This window comes from Ostrea edulis, chromosome 10, assembly GCF_947568905.1.
Source record: "Ostrea edulis chromosome 10, xbOstEdul1.1, whole genome shotgun sequence".
NCBI lineage: Eukaryota > Metazoa > Mollusca > Bivalvia > Ostreida > Ostreidae > Ostrea > Ostrea edulis.
This window is the reverse complement of record NC_079173.1, coordinates 23,028,895-23,044,217: the sequence shown is the minus strand read 5'-3', so window position 1 is coordinate 23,044,217 and position 15,323 is coordinate 23,028,895. Positions and strand designations below refer to the sequence as shown.

The following is a 15,323-nucleotide window of genomic DNA, read 5'->3' as shown; positions in this document are numbered from 1 at the left end:
CTTTGTACGACATGTACGTATCATTGGTCTGGACATGGTTGTGCACGAACATGAGTACTTTAGGGGTCAAGCGCTGCATTCAAGTTTAATAAAGAAGACAAAATACTGTAAATACTAAAAATATACAGTTATAAATATTATGTGATGGTAATATGAATATATTTAAAATATATCATAAAATGTATATATGAACATGCATTTTAATGCATTTACATGCATGTGTAAGCACCACCGACTGCCAGTGTTTATGAAATTCAGGTACATACATACAAACAAATATGGATTAATATGCACATGACAGTGTCGTAATACTAATTAACACTCAAACACATTTTTTAAAACAATATTCAACAGGACCTGAACTGAGAAAAAAAAAGCATGCCTTACCCAAGCTGTCAAGCTAAAGACTGTTTTTACATGGTAATAAAAGGTGAGAAAAAAATTCATTAACAAGACATTTCAGAATCTAATATATGAACAGTGATTACTTAGCATTTACTTTTTGAAAATAAATGTTAATGCAAAGTGGAATTAGTGTCATAAACAACTAAAACGAGAGAACTTAGGTGTGATTTCTCTCTGTTAAAGACGGTCTTCGTTGACCTCACTCTCAGCAATGATACTCCGGAGCTCAAGATCCTCCACATTTTCCGATCGCACTTCAATTTCCACTTCTCTGAATGTGTTCTTGGGAAGTCTAATTCTGTTGGCAATTGTCCACACCAGGAATAGAATCATAACAAGTAAAACAGACTCACCCAACATAATGTAGGAGAACCACATCGAGGTGGACTGGTCCATCAAATATCCGAGGACAATGGGATTTACCATGGATCCCGCCGATGCAGCAATAAGAAATAAGGAAGATACCAAACCAGTGACAGGTAGAATTGATTCCTCAGTCCAGGAAAAAATCAAGGGGAAGATCATGGACATTGACGATCCCACTAATCCCGTGGATATCCAAATCCCTTCATATAATTTGAAGTGGGAGGTTAAGAAGAATCCCAGAAATCCAATGAACAGCATCGTGCAGAGAATGAAAATCAGTTTAATGGCCTTGAAAACGTGAGCCAGGAAGATGCCAAGAAAACGCCCCCCTGTGAAACTGGCCCAGTATAGGGCAGTGGCCACAGAGGCAACATATTTGGTCCACTTCAACTCGTTTACACAAAAAGTAGCTAGAAAGTTGTTAAAGCCATCTTCCAAGGCGCAGTACAGTCCCAAAAAGACCATCAACATGACCAGCACAAGCACCTTCATCCCCAGGGACAGCTTCTGAATATTCCTTTCTTTGTCCAAATCTTCATCTTCAGAATCTTTCGACTTGGTGTCAGGTGGTCTTTTGGAGGTGCAGGCCATCACAAACAAAGGAATGCTGGCTGTTAGGGAGAGGAAACTTGCTATTGAGAAAGGAACATACAGCATAGATTCTCCTGTTGAGGTCAGGTCAGAGGAGTCCCACTGTGTCAGGTTGCTTCCACCAGAACTATTGGTTACACTAGTATTTCCAGTTGCACCTTCTGTGGGTGGGTTCCCATCGGGGGCCAAAAAGGGGGCAGTGACGAAGGGTGAAACTGTTCCCCCAATAGCGAAGGCAAAATGAATGCTCTGCATGAAGGATTTCCCATTCGCGCCCCACAGACGCAAGAGGAGAGCATTGCCCGCTAAAAAAAAAAACCCAGTACATTATGACAATTGTTTTCATCAAACTTCTTCAAGTTTCACTCACATACTTATGCCTTTAAAAATACATATGAAAATCATTCTAGTAAATATGTCACCATTATCAGCAGAATGATGCAAAGATTTTACTTTTGGGCAAGAATTATTGTCTCGAAAATCGAAACAGACTTTCTGGATGCAGTGTGTGATGAATATAAAAAAGATGCAAATAAACACATACTAGTTAACTTTGACTAACTTTTGTCAGAGAATCAGTACTTACTAGTATCTAGTCCACCCCCTACTATCCCCTTCAAGACATGGATCCCGACCATCAGTTCATAAATAGAACACCACGGAATAATGGCGACAACCACACCCATAGCCAGGGCAGAAATCGACACGCAATACGTCCTCTCTCCGCTCATCTTGTCAAATACAATTCCCGAAATAATGGAGCCCACAAGATATCCGACGGAATGTCCTGTCATGAAACCGGAGGCTTTCCTAAGTGGTGATTTGGTGATGATTCTTAGGTCAAGAAAAGACGGACCGAACTGACCAATCGTCCAACCCTGCAAGACAAAAGTAAATGTAATTAGCTACGGAGAAATTATCCTACATATCTACTACTTAGAGTTGGGTACCGCAGAAAATAAAGGTACCGCAGTATACCGTGCATTTGCGAAATACCGCGGTACATACCACAGTATACCGCAGATTTAATGTTAATGGATTTTAGTTGTGATTTATTGTATGTAATGAGCAGTTATTAGTTTATTGATTGTAAATTGCATTTAATTTATTCAAATATAAATAATAAGGAAAACATCTTATTTAAATTTATTTTGAAACCAGTTAACAGAACAAAAGTTTAATCCAAACATAAAAGTAAGAATATAGTACATACTATATAGCAGTGTCTCTGTATCATGACTAGAATCGATTGTGACTAGATTACTGACTGGAACGACTATCAAAATAGCTAATAGGGGGAAAAACTGTGGAATTTATTTGACATGATCTCAAAGTCTAGAAGTTCTTAGAGTCGCTTACTTTGTTTCAATTTCATATTTTTGTTTAGTTACGAGTTATCAGACTTGAATATACCGGTATTTCGCCTTGTGTACCACGGTACATACCGGCACCAGAAAAATACTGGTAATACCTCGCACCTCTACTACTACTAAAATAACAATGTTTCCAAGGCCTACCAGAGTAACCTTGTGCTATTCAAATAACTCTTTACAACACCACCTGTATCCTTTACTTGATGAACAGATAGATGGCAAATAGTTCTTACAAATTGACCCTGAATGTTTATTTTGCCAAATCAAGTACTTATACAAATCAAGTGCTTATACAAATCAAGTACTTATTCAAATCAAGTACTTATACAGATGTATATAAGTGACTGACAAAAATCATGTTATTAATACATGTATGTAGTACAGTCTGATAAAAATTTGATTGCGCCCCCCCCCCCCCCCCCCTCCCAAATGAAGACCGGAATTGAAAGTAGCAAAACAATAAAATGGGGATGCAAACTTCCTAGTTATCATTCAGTTGTATAGAGACTATAAATTTATAGCATGCTGAAACAAGAGTACCGCAAACGGTACATAATATGTCTGTCAAAATGCTTTCATAGACCTTTTAAAATAGGGTGTTTTTCTTAAGCCATAAATTATAGAACTTTGCTTCAGGTAGTATCAACCATCATTACGCTTTGACATACTTTCTTTGCAAAATATGAATATTTCCTTAAACAAGATGTGTTTGTGAAACACAAATGCCCCAGATAATGACCAATTCCGAAGATGGCCAAGGTCACAAGAGCAAATACCTTGGTACCAGTAGAAAGATCTTGTCAAAAGAAATGCTCATGTACAATATGAAAGCTCTAATATTTACCATTTAGAAGTTATGACCAATGTGAAAAAAATTAAAAGTAGGTCAAATGTCAAGGTCAAAAGGTTCAATACCAATGGAAAGGTCTTGTCACAAGGAATACTCATGTGAAATATCAAAGCTCTATCACTTATTGTTCAAAAGTTATTACATGTAGCAAGGTTAAAGTTTCAGACAGAATGACAGAATTACAGAATGACAGGATGACAGGATTACAGGATGACATGATGACAGGATTACAGAATGACAGAATTACAGAATGACATGATTACAGAATGACAGGATTATAGAATGACAGGATGACAGAATGACAGGATTACAGAATGACAGGATGACAGAATGACACAATGACAGGATGACAGAATGACAGGACTACAGGATGACAGGATTACAGAATGACAGGATTACAGAATGACAGAATTACAGAATGACAGGATTACAGAATGACATGATTACAGAATTACAAAATGACATGATTACAGAATTACAAAATGACAGGATTACAGAATGACATAATTACAGGATGACAGAATGACAGGATTACAGAATGACAGGATTACAGAATGACAGGATTACAGAAGGACATCATTACAATGACAGGATGACAGAATTACAGAATGACAGGATTATTGAATGACAGGATGACAGAATTACAGAATGACACAATGACAGGATTACAGAATGACAGGATTACAGAATGACAGGATTATAGAATGACAGGATTACAGAATGACAAGATTACAGAATGACAGGATGACAGAATTACAGGATTACAGAATGACAGGATGAAAGGATTACAGGATGACAGAATTACAGAATGACAGTATTACAGAATGACAGGATTACAGAATGACATGATTACAGAATTACAGAATGACAGGATTACAGAATGACAGGATTACAGAATGACAGGATTACAGAATTACAAAATGACCGGATTACAGAATGACAGGATGACAGAACTACAGGATCACAAGAATGACAGAATTACAGAAGGACATCATTACAATGACAGAATTACAGAATGACAGAATTACAAAATGACAGAATGACATGATTACAGAATTACAGAATGACAGGATTACAGAATGACAGAATTACAGAATGACAGGATTACAGAATGAGAGGATGACAGAATTACAGGATTACAGAATGACAGGATTATAGAATGACAGGATGACAGGATTACAGAATGACATGATTACAGAATTACAGAATGACAGGATTACAGAATGACATGATTACAGAATTACAAAATGACATGATTACAGAATTACAAAATGACAGGATTACAGAATGACAGAATTACAGGATGACAGAATTACAGGATGACAGGATTACAGAATGACAGAATTACAGAAGGACATCATTACAATGACATGATGACAGAATTACAGAATGACATGATTATAGAATGACAGGATGACAGAATTACAGAATGACACAATGACAGGATTACAGAATGACAGGATTACAGAATGACAGGATTATAGAATGACAGGATGACAGAATTACAGGATTACAGAATGACAGGATTACAGAATGACAGTATTACAGAATGATAGGATGACAGAATGACATGATTACAGAATTACAGAATGACAGAATTACAGGATTACAGAATTACAAAATGACCGGATTACAGAATGACAGGATGACAGGATCACAGAATGACAGGATGACAGAATTACAGAAGGACATCATTACAATGACAGGATGACAGAATTACAGAATGACAGAATTACAAAATGACAGGATGACAGAATGACATGATTACAGAATGACAGGATTACAGAATGACAGAATGACAGGATTACAGAATTACAGAATGACATGATTACAGAATGACAGGATTATAGAATGACAGGATGACATGATTACAGAATGACAGGATTATAGAATGACAGGATGACAGAATGACACAATGACAGGATTACAGAATGACAGGATTACAGAATGACAGGATGATAGAATGACAGGATGACAGAATGACAGGATGACAGGATGACAGAATTACAGAATGACAGGATGACAGAATGACATGATTACAGGATTACAGAATGACAGGATTACAGAATGACAGAATGACAGGATGACAGAATTACAGGATTATAGAATGACAGGATGACAAGATTACAGAATGACAGGATTACAGAATGACAGGATTACAGAATGACAGGATGACAGAATTACAGAATGACAGGATCACAGAATGACAGGATGACAGGATGACAGAATTACAGAATGACAGGATTACAGAATGACAGAATTACAAAATGACAGGATGACAGAATGACAGGATTACACAATGACAGGATTACAGAATGACAGGATTACAGAATGACATAATGACAGAATGACATGATGACAGAATGACATAATTACAGAATGACATAATGACAGAATGACATAATTACAGAATGACATGATTACAGCATTACATGATTACAGAATTACAGAATGACAGGATTTCAGAATGACAGGATTACAGAATGACAGAATTACAGGATTATAGAATGACAGAATTACAGAATGACAGGTTTACAGAATGACAGGATTACAGAATGACAGGATTATAGAATGACATGATTACAGAATTACAGAATGACATAATTACAGAATGACAGGATTACACAATGACAGAATTACAGAATGACAGGATTACACAATGACAGAATTACACAATGACAGAATTACACAATGACAGGATTACACAATGACAGGATTACAGAATGACAGAATTACACAATGACAGAATTACACAATGACAGGATTACACAATGACAGAATTACACAATGACAGGATTACACAATGACAGAATTACAGAATGACAGAATTACACAATGACAGGATTACACAATGACAGGATAACAGAATGACAGAATTACACAATGACAGGATTACAGAATGACATAATTACACAATGACAGGATTACACAATGACAGAATTACAGAATGACAGAATTACACAATGACAGGATTACAGAATTACAGAATGACATAATTACAGAATGACAGGATTACAGAATTACACAATGACAGGATTACACAATGACAGAATTACACAATGACAGGATTACACAATGACAGGATTACACAATGACAGAATTACACAATGACAGAATTACACAATGACAGGATTACAGAATGACAGAATTACACAATGACAGGATTACAGAATGACAGGATTACACAATGACAGGATTACAGAATGACAGGATTACAGAATGACAGAATTACAGAATGACAGAATTACACAATGACAGGATTACAGAATGACAGAATTACACAATGACAGGATTACAGAATGACAGAATTACAGAATGACAGAATTACACAATGACAGGATTACAGAATGACAGAATTACACAATGACAGGATTACACAATGACAGAATTACACAATGACAGGATTACACAATGACAGAATTACACAATGACAGGATTACAGAATGACAGAATTACACAATGACAGGATTACACAATGACAGAATTACAGAATGACAGAATTACACAATGACAGGATTACAGAATTACAGAATGACATAATTACAGAATGACAGGATTACACAATGACAGAATTACACAATGACAGGATTACACAATGACAGAATTACACAATGACAGGATTACACAATGACAGGATTACACAATGACAGGATTACACAATGACAGAATTACAGAATGACAGGATTACACAATGACAGGATTACAGAATGACAGAATTACACAATGACAGGATTACACAATGACAGGATTACAGAATGACAGAATTACACAATGACAGGATTACAGAATGACAGAATTACACAATGACAGGATTACAGAATGACAGAATTACACAATGACAGGATTACACAATGACAGAATTACACAATGACAGGATTACACAATGACAGGATTACAGAATGACAGAATTACACAATGACAGGATTACAGAATGACAGGATTACAGAATGACAGAATTACAGAATGACAGGATTACAGAATGACAGAATTACACAATGACAGGATTACAGAATGACAGGATTACAGAATGACAGGATTACAGAATGACAGAATTACACAATGACAGGATTACAGAATGACAGGATTACAGAATGACAGAATTACACAATGACAGGATTACACAATGACAGAATTACAGAATGACAGGTTTACAGAATGACATGATTACAGAATGACATGATTACAGAATGACAGGATTACAGGATTACACAATGACAGGATTACAGAATGACAGGATTACACAATGACAGGATTACAGAATGACAGAATTACACAATGACAGGATTACAGAATGACAGAATTACACAATGACAGGATTACAGAATGACAGGATTACAGAATGACAGAATTACAGAATGACAGAATTACACAATGACAGGATTACAGAATGACAGAATTACACAATGACAGGATTACACAATGACAGAATTACAGAATGACAGAATTACACAATGACAGGATTACAGAATTACAGGATTACAGAATGACAGAATTACAGAATGACAGGATTACACAATGACAGAATTACACAATGACAGGATTACAGAATGACAGGATTACACAATGACAGAATTACACAATGACAGGATTACAGAATGACAGGATTACACAATGACAGAATTACACAATGACAGGATTACAGAATGACAGGATTACAGAATGACAGAATTACACAATGACAGGATTACAGAATGACAGGATTACACAATGACAGAATTACACAATGACAGGTTTACAGAATGACATGATTACAGAATGACATGATTACAGAATGACATTATTACAGAATGACAGGATTACAGAATGACAGGATTACAGAATGACAGACAAGACAAAAACAATATGCCCCCCGATCTTCGATCTCGGGGACATAAAAATTTAAGAAAATCAAAATCCATGGCACATGCATATCTTCTACATCAACACAAATACATGTATTTTGTAAAATAATTAGGCCCTCCCTTGAAAACTGTAGAAGAAAAAATAAATGACAAATCATATACTCTCTATACAATATTTCCTCAAAACTGACTAAGTTCAACAACCTGTAATTTTCTCAAAAATTGAAGGAAATCAAAATCCTTGCCAAATGCACATCTTCCATACCCATACAAATACTCTGTAAAATAAGAAGGTCCTCACTTGAAAACTGTGGAAGGAAAAACAGACAAATCATGTACTCTCTATCAGTGTTTTCAATAAGAGCCGGCAACCGGCAAAATTAACCGTCTGTAGAAGAAATTTTGCCGGCTGATATTTCAGTCTTCAAGATTTCTGCCGACATCGTAAGCTGTAAACATTCTTGGTTAAGTATAAATAAATATATCGAAATCCGTATCGTTTATGCGTTTGAAAAATACGGCGTCAATAGAATTATATCAATGACCCAGATTAACGTGATTATCAACTGGTCCCCATGCAGTTCGGAGCTCCTCGAGTGGCTCATACCTCGCACACTATTCCGTATTCGTATAGAGCGAAATGGTGTCAGCCGAGGATTGCCGATTGGGTCCATGTGGTAGACGAAATCTTCGAGGTCTACAGTCATGCCAAAAAGGAAAATCGAAGATTTTTTTCAACCAACCTCAAAGCGAGGTAAAGATTAAATAACAAAAACAGTATATCTATATATTTTTAGACCGGTATATTTTTTCTGTCATATAAGTTCGTGATTCAAAGACATTCTTACAAGCTACCAGAATTTCCTCATCAAATTTAATGTTAAATCTATATTTCTCGTGAATTATAAAATAATTCAAAGTACAGTCATTAATTTTCTTGAGAAGCAGGTAAGCATGCAGTACTACTTTGTGTATGTTTTCCACATTATAACTTAAACCAAAAGATTTTTTTAAATTCAATATTTTAGTTGAAATTTGCATTTATATTGCATGTATTGATATTGGTTTGGTTTAACTTGGAATTCTGATGATGACTTTTAATTCTTACATTTTAAGTTGTGTAATCATGGTAATGCACCAATATGAAATATAAAAATACAATTTAAATTTTGATGGTTGTCTTTATTGGATAGTAAACTAAAATAAATGTCACACAATGACATACACTCTGCCTCAGGCAAAGCAGGATAATGACCAGCATCTCATCTAACTTGATATTTAGACATATTAGTGACATTTACAAAATGTATGTGATGGGGAGTAAATCTGTATTACATGTATATTTAACATGAAATTTTTGCAGGGTTGTCTATTTTTTGTCAAAATTATATATATATGGCTGTCAGAATTTAGGAATAGGTTGGCTGGAGTAAAAAGGGGATATCAAAACAGCAATTTAAGTTCAGTTACAAGTGGTAGGAATTTCATGTAACATGTACTTTTTGATAGCATGAGAAGCAAGAAAAAAGCTTCAAAAATGCTTATTTTCGTTTTCGGCCGGGGGGCTTCGCCCCCCTGGGCCCCCTACCAGGGCTCTGCCCTGGACCCGCTGGGGGCCAGACCCCTTGCCGAGCTTGGGTTTCCTGCTATAACATTTTTTTCCCTTCTATTCAAAATCTTATTGAAAACACTGTCTCTATGCAATATTTTCTCAAAATGGACTGAGTTCAACAACCAGTAATTTTCTCAAAAATGGAAGAAAATCAAAATCCTTGCCACACACTCATCTTCAACATAAATATAAACACTCTGTAAAACAAGATGGTCCTCACTTGAAAATTGTGGGAGGAGTTAACCAAACAAATTATGTACCCTCAATGTAACAATAATTTTCAAATAAAGGGGCAAAACTCCTGCAAAAGAGGTAAAAATGGATCAAAATTGCAACAATTAAGATTTAGAGTGATCCACAAAGAAGCTACAGAGCAAGTTTTAAATTGATATGTGACAGAGAGAGAAATGAAATTAGAAACAGAAAACCCTGAACGGATGGAGGGAAATCCAGACATCGCTGTACCATATCAAATATGTCCCATCTAAAGACGAGCGTCTAAAAAGGCGTCAATGTACTTATTAAATCAAAGAAATGCTCTCATTAAAACAAAGAAATGTGCATACAAAACCAAAGAAATGAACTTACTAAAACGAAGAAGCTCCAGAAAATCCCCAGGTAAATGAAAAACTTCTCTTTGTATACACTATCATTCTTAAGTTGGGTCAGAATGCCCATTTGCTCGTCCTTTGTAGAAGAAACAGAATTTTCACAACCTCTCCCACCATTCTTTACAATCTGTGTGTCATTTCCGATAACTTCTTCCTTAGTAAAGGGCGTTTTTTCATCACTGGGGTCGTGCTGCGAGTTTCCGCTCTGATTAATATCCTGTGTTGCTGGTCCCATCTCCACAGTCATTCATGTGTCTGGGGGAAAAAAAACCCCAACAATTAAACACGCAAGTTTCAGCATTATTAACCTTGGATACTAGCTGTTAGTAAATGTTCTGCAATTTTTCCAGATATTGCCCCAAAACCACTACTATAAAGTTTATCATGATGCATTCTAAATACAGTCAAACCTTTAAGCGTACATAGGGTACGAAAAGGGTGCTATATAAATATAGTATTATTATTAAACCTCATTATCGCAAATTTGATTGGACCGATAAAACCTTCGAGATATCTGAAGATTTGAGATATCATGGTTAAAATACTGTCAGAATAAGTGGTTGGGACTTCCGAATCATTTCAGCATATCCATGGTATTTGAGACATCGGTATTCGAGATACCGAAGTTCTACTGTGTCTCATATTACGTTAATGATGCATGTATTCAATATAGCTGATAGTAATTTATGCGGTTTTTGGCATTACAGTTGCAAAATTATGAAATATGTTGCAGAGAAAAAAAAAAAGTTTCTGTAACTTTGCATACATGTGTCTAATTCTTAGGATAAAGTAAATCTTTTGTATCAATTCAATTAACTCCCTCTGCACTGCTGGACAAGTCAGGACAACTATACCTTATTGATCCATTCCTGATTGGAAAAACGTAATTTTCATCCACACATACAGATTATTTATATATACACTGTACATGTTACAATCCATCCAATCTACAACAAACTTGATATATTTCCTTCAACTGTGCCCCCCCCCCTCCCCCGTCCCCAATCTAATCAAAATTAGGACTCAGAATCTAATCAATATTAGAACTCAGATTCTGATCAAAATTAGATCTCAGATTTGTTCTGAACAAACTATGAGTAGATTACATTGCAGATCATACATCAAAATTATGATTAGTCTAAGATTGTTCCCCCACCCCCTCATCTAATATTATAGCAGACTATGTATCAAATTATGAGTAGATTGTTGCCCCTCTGCCCCTCCCTACCTCCTTTGTTGTACTCTAAATATAAAATTATAAGACTACTACATCTGTACTGACCGTGAAAGTATTTTTCTGCCTGTGTGTGGGTTAATTTACACCATCCTCACTCACTGACCACTACAGTAATATATATTCATAGTTATCTAAGTATTCATAACAGCCACTAATGTAAGTATAACACCAGGTGACCCAACCATCTAGTTTATGCCTCAAGTACTTATATATATGTAATAAGTATCTACAAGTGTACTTACTCTATGGTATAACTATGAATGATGGGTAACGACCCATACTTGTCTACCAATTCTGTGCTTCGTATTCAAGTCGTGTCTTTTAATATATATATACATGTAAAAAGATATCAAAGAATTATTACAATTCTTATGGGGTGTTAAATTTCATTCCTTTATGATATAGACATATATATATCCTAAAGGTAAATCCACCAAAAACTAAAACAAACTGCACAAAAGACTAACATTACATTATCCCAAAAAAAAAAACTTCATATTTCACACATGGTTTACATTTTTTATTTATATTTTAATGAAAGGTGAAGATAATGAACAGTGATCAATCTCATAACTCCTATAAGCAAAATAAAGAGTTGGGCAAATTCAGATCCCTGGACACACCAGAGGTTGCATATTCTATGGAAAATGAATTACTATGAAATGATTTAAGCTTGCATTATGGTCCAAATAAAACACTTTCAGTTTTTTCCAGATGAAGCGACAGTTTGCTGTCTATATCAACCAACTACAACAGCTTTCTTACATAGATGATAACTTCATAGCTATAATATTTGTATTAGAATGAGAGAATAAAATGGCTGTGTAATCTGCATTCAATAAAACTTTACATTCAGGATCAATACGCGCACTAAGCTCATTCATATATATCTGTATATACTAAAGAAGTTAACTGCCGTCCTTTAAAATAGGACTGCACTATGTGGTTCAAAGGCATGTGTTTCGAACAAAAACTTAATATTCTATGTTGAAATAAAATGTGTTTTTAACATGTTTAAACAGATTTTTTTTAAAAAAATCTTGATTCAGAAACATGCAATTATTTCACCGCAAGTCTTATTGCTATGGTTGTCTATAAGTCCAACAGATATGAAATCTAATGGATATGAAATCTAATGGATATGAAATATTTGTAGCTTTGATCTTAAACATTCGAGTTAATTTTAAGAGTCATCAGTCATCCTTGCATTTGATATAGCCTGGATTTCTCAAAACAAAACACAACAAAACAAGAGGCCCATGGGCCACATCGCTCACCTGAGTCACCTTGGTCCATATCAGAAGACTTTCCATATATATTTGTATGTAAAACCGTAGTCCCTATTATGGCCCCAACCTACCCCTGGAGGCCATGGCTTTTGCAAACTTGAATCTACACTATGTCAGAAAGCTTTCATGTAAATGTGAACTTCTTTGGCCCAATGGTTCTTGAGAAGAAGATTTTTAAAGATTTTTCCTATATATTTGTATGTAAAACTTTGATCCCCCCTTGTGGCCCCATCCTACCCCCAGGGGCCATGATTTGAACAAACTTGAATCTGCACTATGTCAGAAAGCTTTCATGTAAATATCAGCTTTTCTGGCTCAGCTAGTGGTTCTTGAGAAGATTTTTCCTATATATTTGTATGTAAAACTTTGATCCCCTATTGTGGCCCCATCTGATCCCCAGGGGCCAGGATTTTAACAATTCAGAATCTGCACTATATCAGGAAGCTTTCATATAAATCTCAGCTTTTCTGGCTCAGCTAGTGGTTCTTGAGAAGAAGATTTTTCCTATATATTTGTATGTAAAACTTTGATCCCCTATTGTGGCCCCATCCAACCCCCGGGGGCCATGATTTTAAGAATTTAGAATCTGCACTACCTAATAAAGCTTATCTATAAATTTCATCTTTTCTGGCCCAGTGGTTCTTGATAAGAAGATTTTTTAATGACCCTACATTATTTTTACCTTTTCTTGATTATCTCCCCTTGGAAGGTGGCCTGGCCCTTTATTTTAACAATTTAAAATTCCCTTTACCTAAGGATGTTTTGTGCCAACTTTGGTTGAAATTGGCCCAGTGGTTTTTGAGAAGAAGTAAAAAATGTTAAAAGTTTACAAATGGACGGACGCCGGAATATGGGTGATCAGAATAGCTCACTTGAGTTTTTAGCTCAGGTGAGCTAAAAAGGCATGAAAAAAGAGCACTGCTTTATTATTTTTATTTTAGCTTGTAGGTTTTCATTTTGGCCTGTGGATTAATTACCCTGTGGTAGAAAAAGTTTCGACCCCCTCAGGGGTCCGGTTCGAATCCTGGTCTGGTCTGTTGCATTTTCTCCCCTCCTGTTACAAATTTTATGCTAACGTTAAATCGGGGGACAAGTGTATTATGATGTCATGTAACTAACAAGTCCCGATGGCATTTAGAATACATACATATATGAATAAATGACATTAGTCCCTATGCCTCGATTGCGCGAGTAACCTCCAGCTCCCTCAATCTCAATTTGTCGAGGCTGGATATTTGGACTGACGCGTCTTTCCGAGTTTCGGAAGAGGCAGGCCGCGCCGCGCCGTCAGTCCAAATACCGACGAATCTCGCTGCACAAGATTACATCAGCATTTACAACATTGTTAGGCCATATCTTTGTAACATGTGGATTGATTATGTGCTGTGAAAAAGTTATTTGTTTAATGACATTCAGAAGAATAGCATACCTTAAAGTAATGATTAATTATTGGAGCCAACCAAACCAATCCACACTAGATATATGACTGCACGGGATGTTTCGCCCTCAAATACGTTTCGTACTAAGACGATTCGCACTAGGACGATTCGCCCCAATTTGTGGTGCGAAACGTCCCATGCATTTTCCAATTACTTTGGTTATTATCTATATAACTACATATCTAAGACATTTTATCTGATTGCATTTGATGTTAACATATATAGACAGGTGTTAGTCCATGTTCCCCAAATTTCCTCAATCAAATTAGATCTTGATTTTGATTAGTACTTGAGTAACATTGAAGTTTTTGTTTTTTTATGTAAAGCATTCATATTTAATGATATTTTAATGATATACAAGTCTGATTGGACAGGGTAGCTTAAATTTTTTTTAGATATTATTTATGGTCACATGTTCAAGTAATACAGAACATTCAATTTTTCATATTTCTTAATCGAAATTATACATGGATATCCGGTAGCGGATTTAGGGGGTATATCTAAGGAAATCATGGTCTTTTATTTAGAAAAGGATTTTTTTTTCACTCTCGGAGAAATAGATTTTCAACTTGGAACAAATTCAAATGTTAATCTGGTACGTTGAAATATAACACAACACCAATTTTCAAAATCATTTATATTAATGTATCTGCCTATGCAAAAATTTGATCCATAAACCCCACTTTTTTCTGAGCACCTCCGAATTAAT

The 15,323-nt window shown here is 35.6% G+C and overlaps 1 protein-coding gene across 2 annotated transcripts in view; it reads right to left on the bottom strand.

The window, feature by feature from the left end:
• Positions 1 to 14,699, bottom strand: part of LOC125665561 (sodium-dependent glucose transporter 1A-like) — a 19,667-nt gene extending 4,968 nt beyond the window's left edge. The window contains exons 1-5 of one of the 2 annotated variants that reach the window (XM_048898267.2): positions 14,605 to 14,686; positions 10,627 to 10,904; positions 1,949 to 2,240; positions 759 to 1,667; positions 1 to 407 (exon numbers count right to left, since the gene is read on the bottom strand). The exon at positions 1 to 407 is cut by the window's left edge and continues 4,968 nt beyond it. In XM_048898267.2, coding sequence (XP_048754224.2) covers positions 316 to 407; positions 759 to 1,667; positions 1,949 to 2,240; positions 10,627 to 10,896 — 1,563 coding nt within the window. In that variant the 5' untranslated portion in view covers positions 10,897 to 10,904; positions 14,605 to 14,686 and the 3' untranslated portion in view covers positions 1 to 315. Of the gene's footprint in view, positions 1,668 to 1,948; positions 2,241 to 10,626; positions 10,905 to 14,604 lie in introns of both variants that reach the window. The other variant, XM_048898266.2, reaches the window with a different exon arrangement.
• Between the last annotated feature and the right edge of the window lie 624 nt (positions 14,700 to 15,323).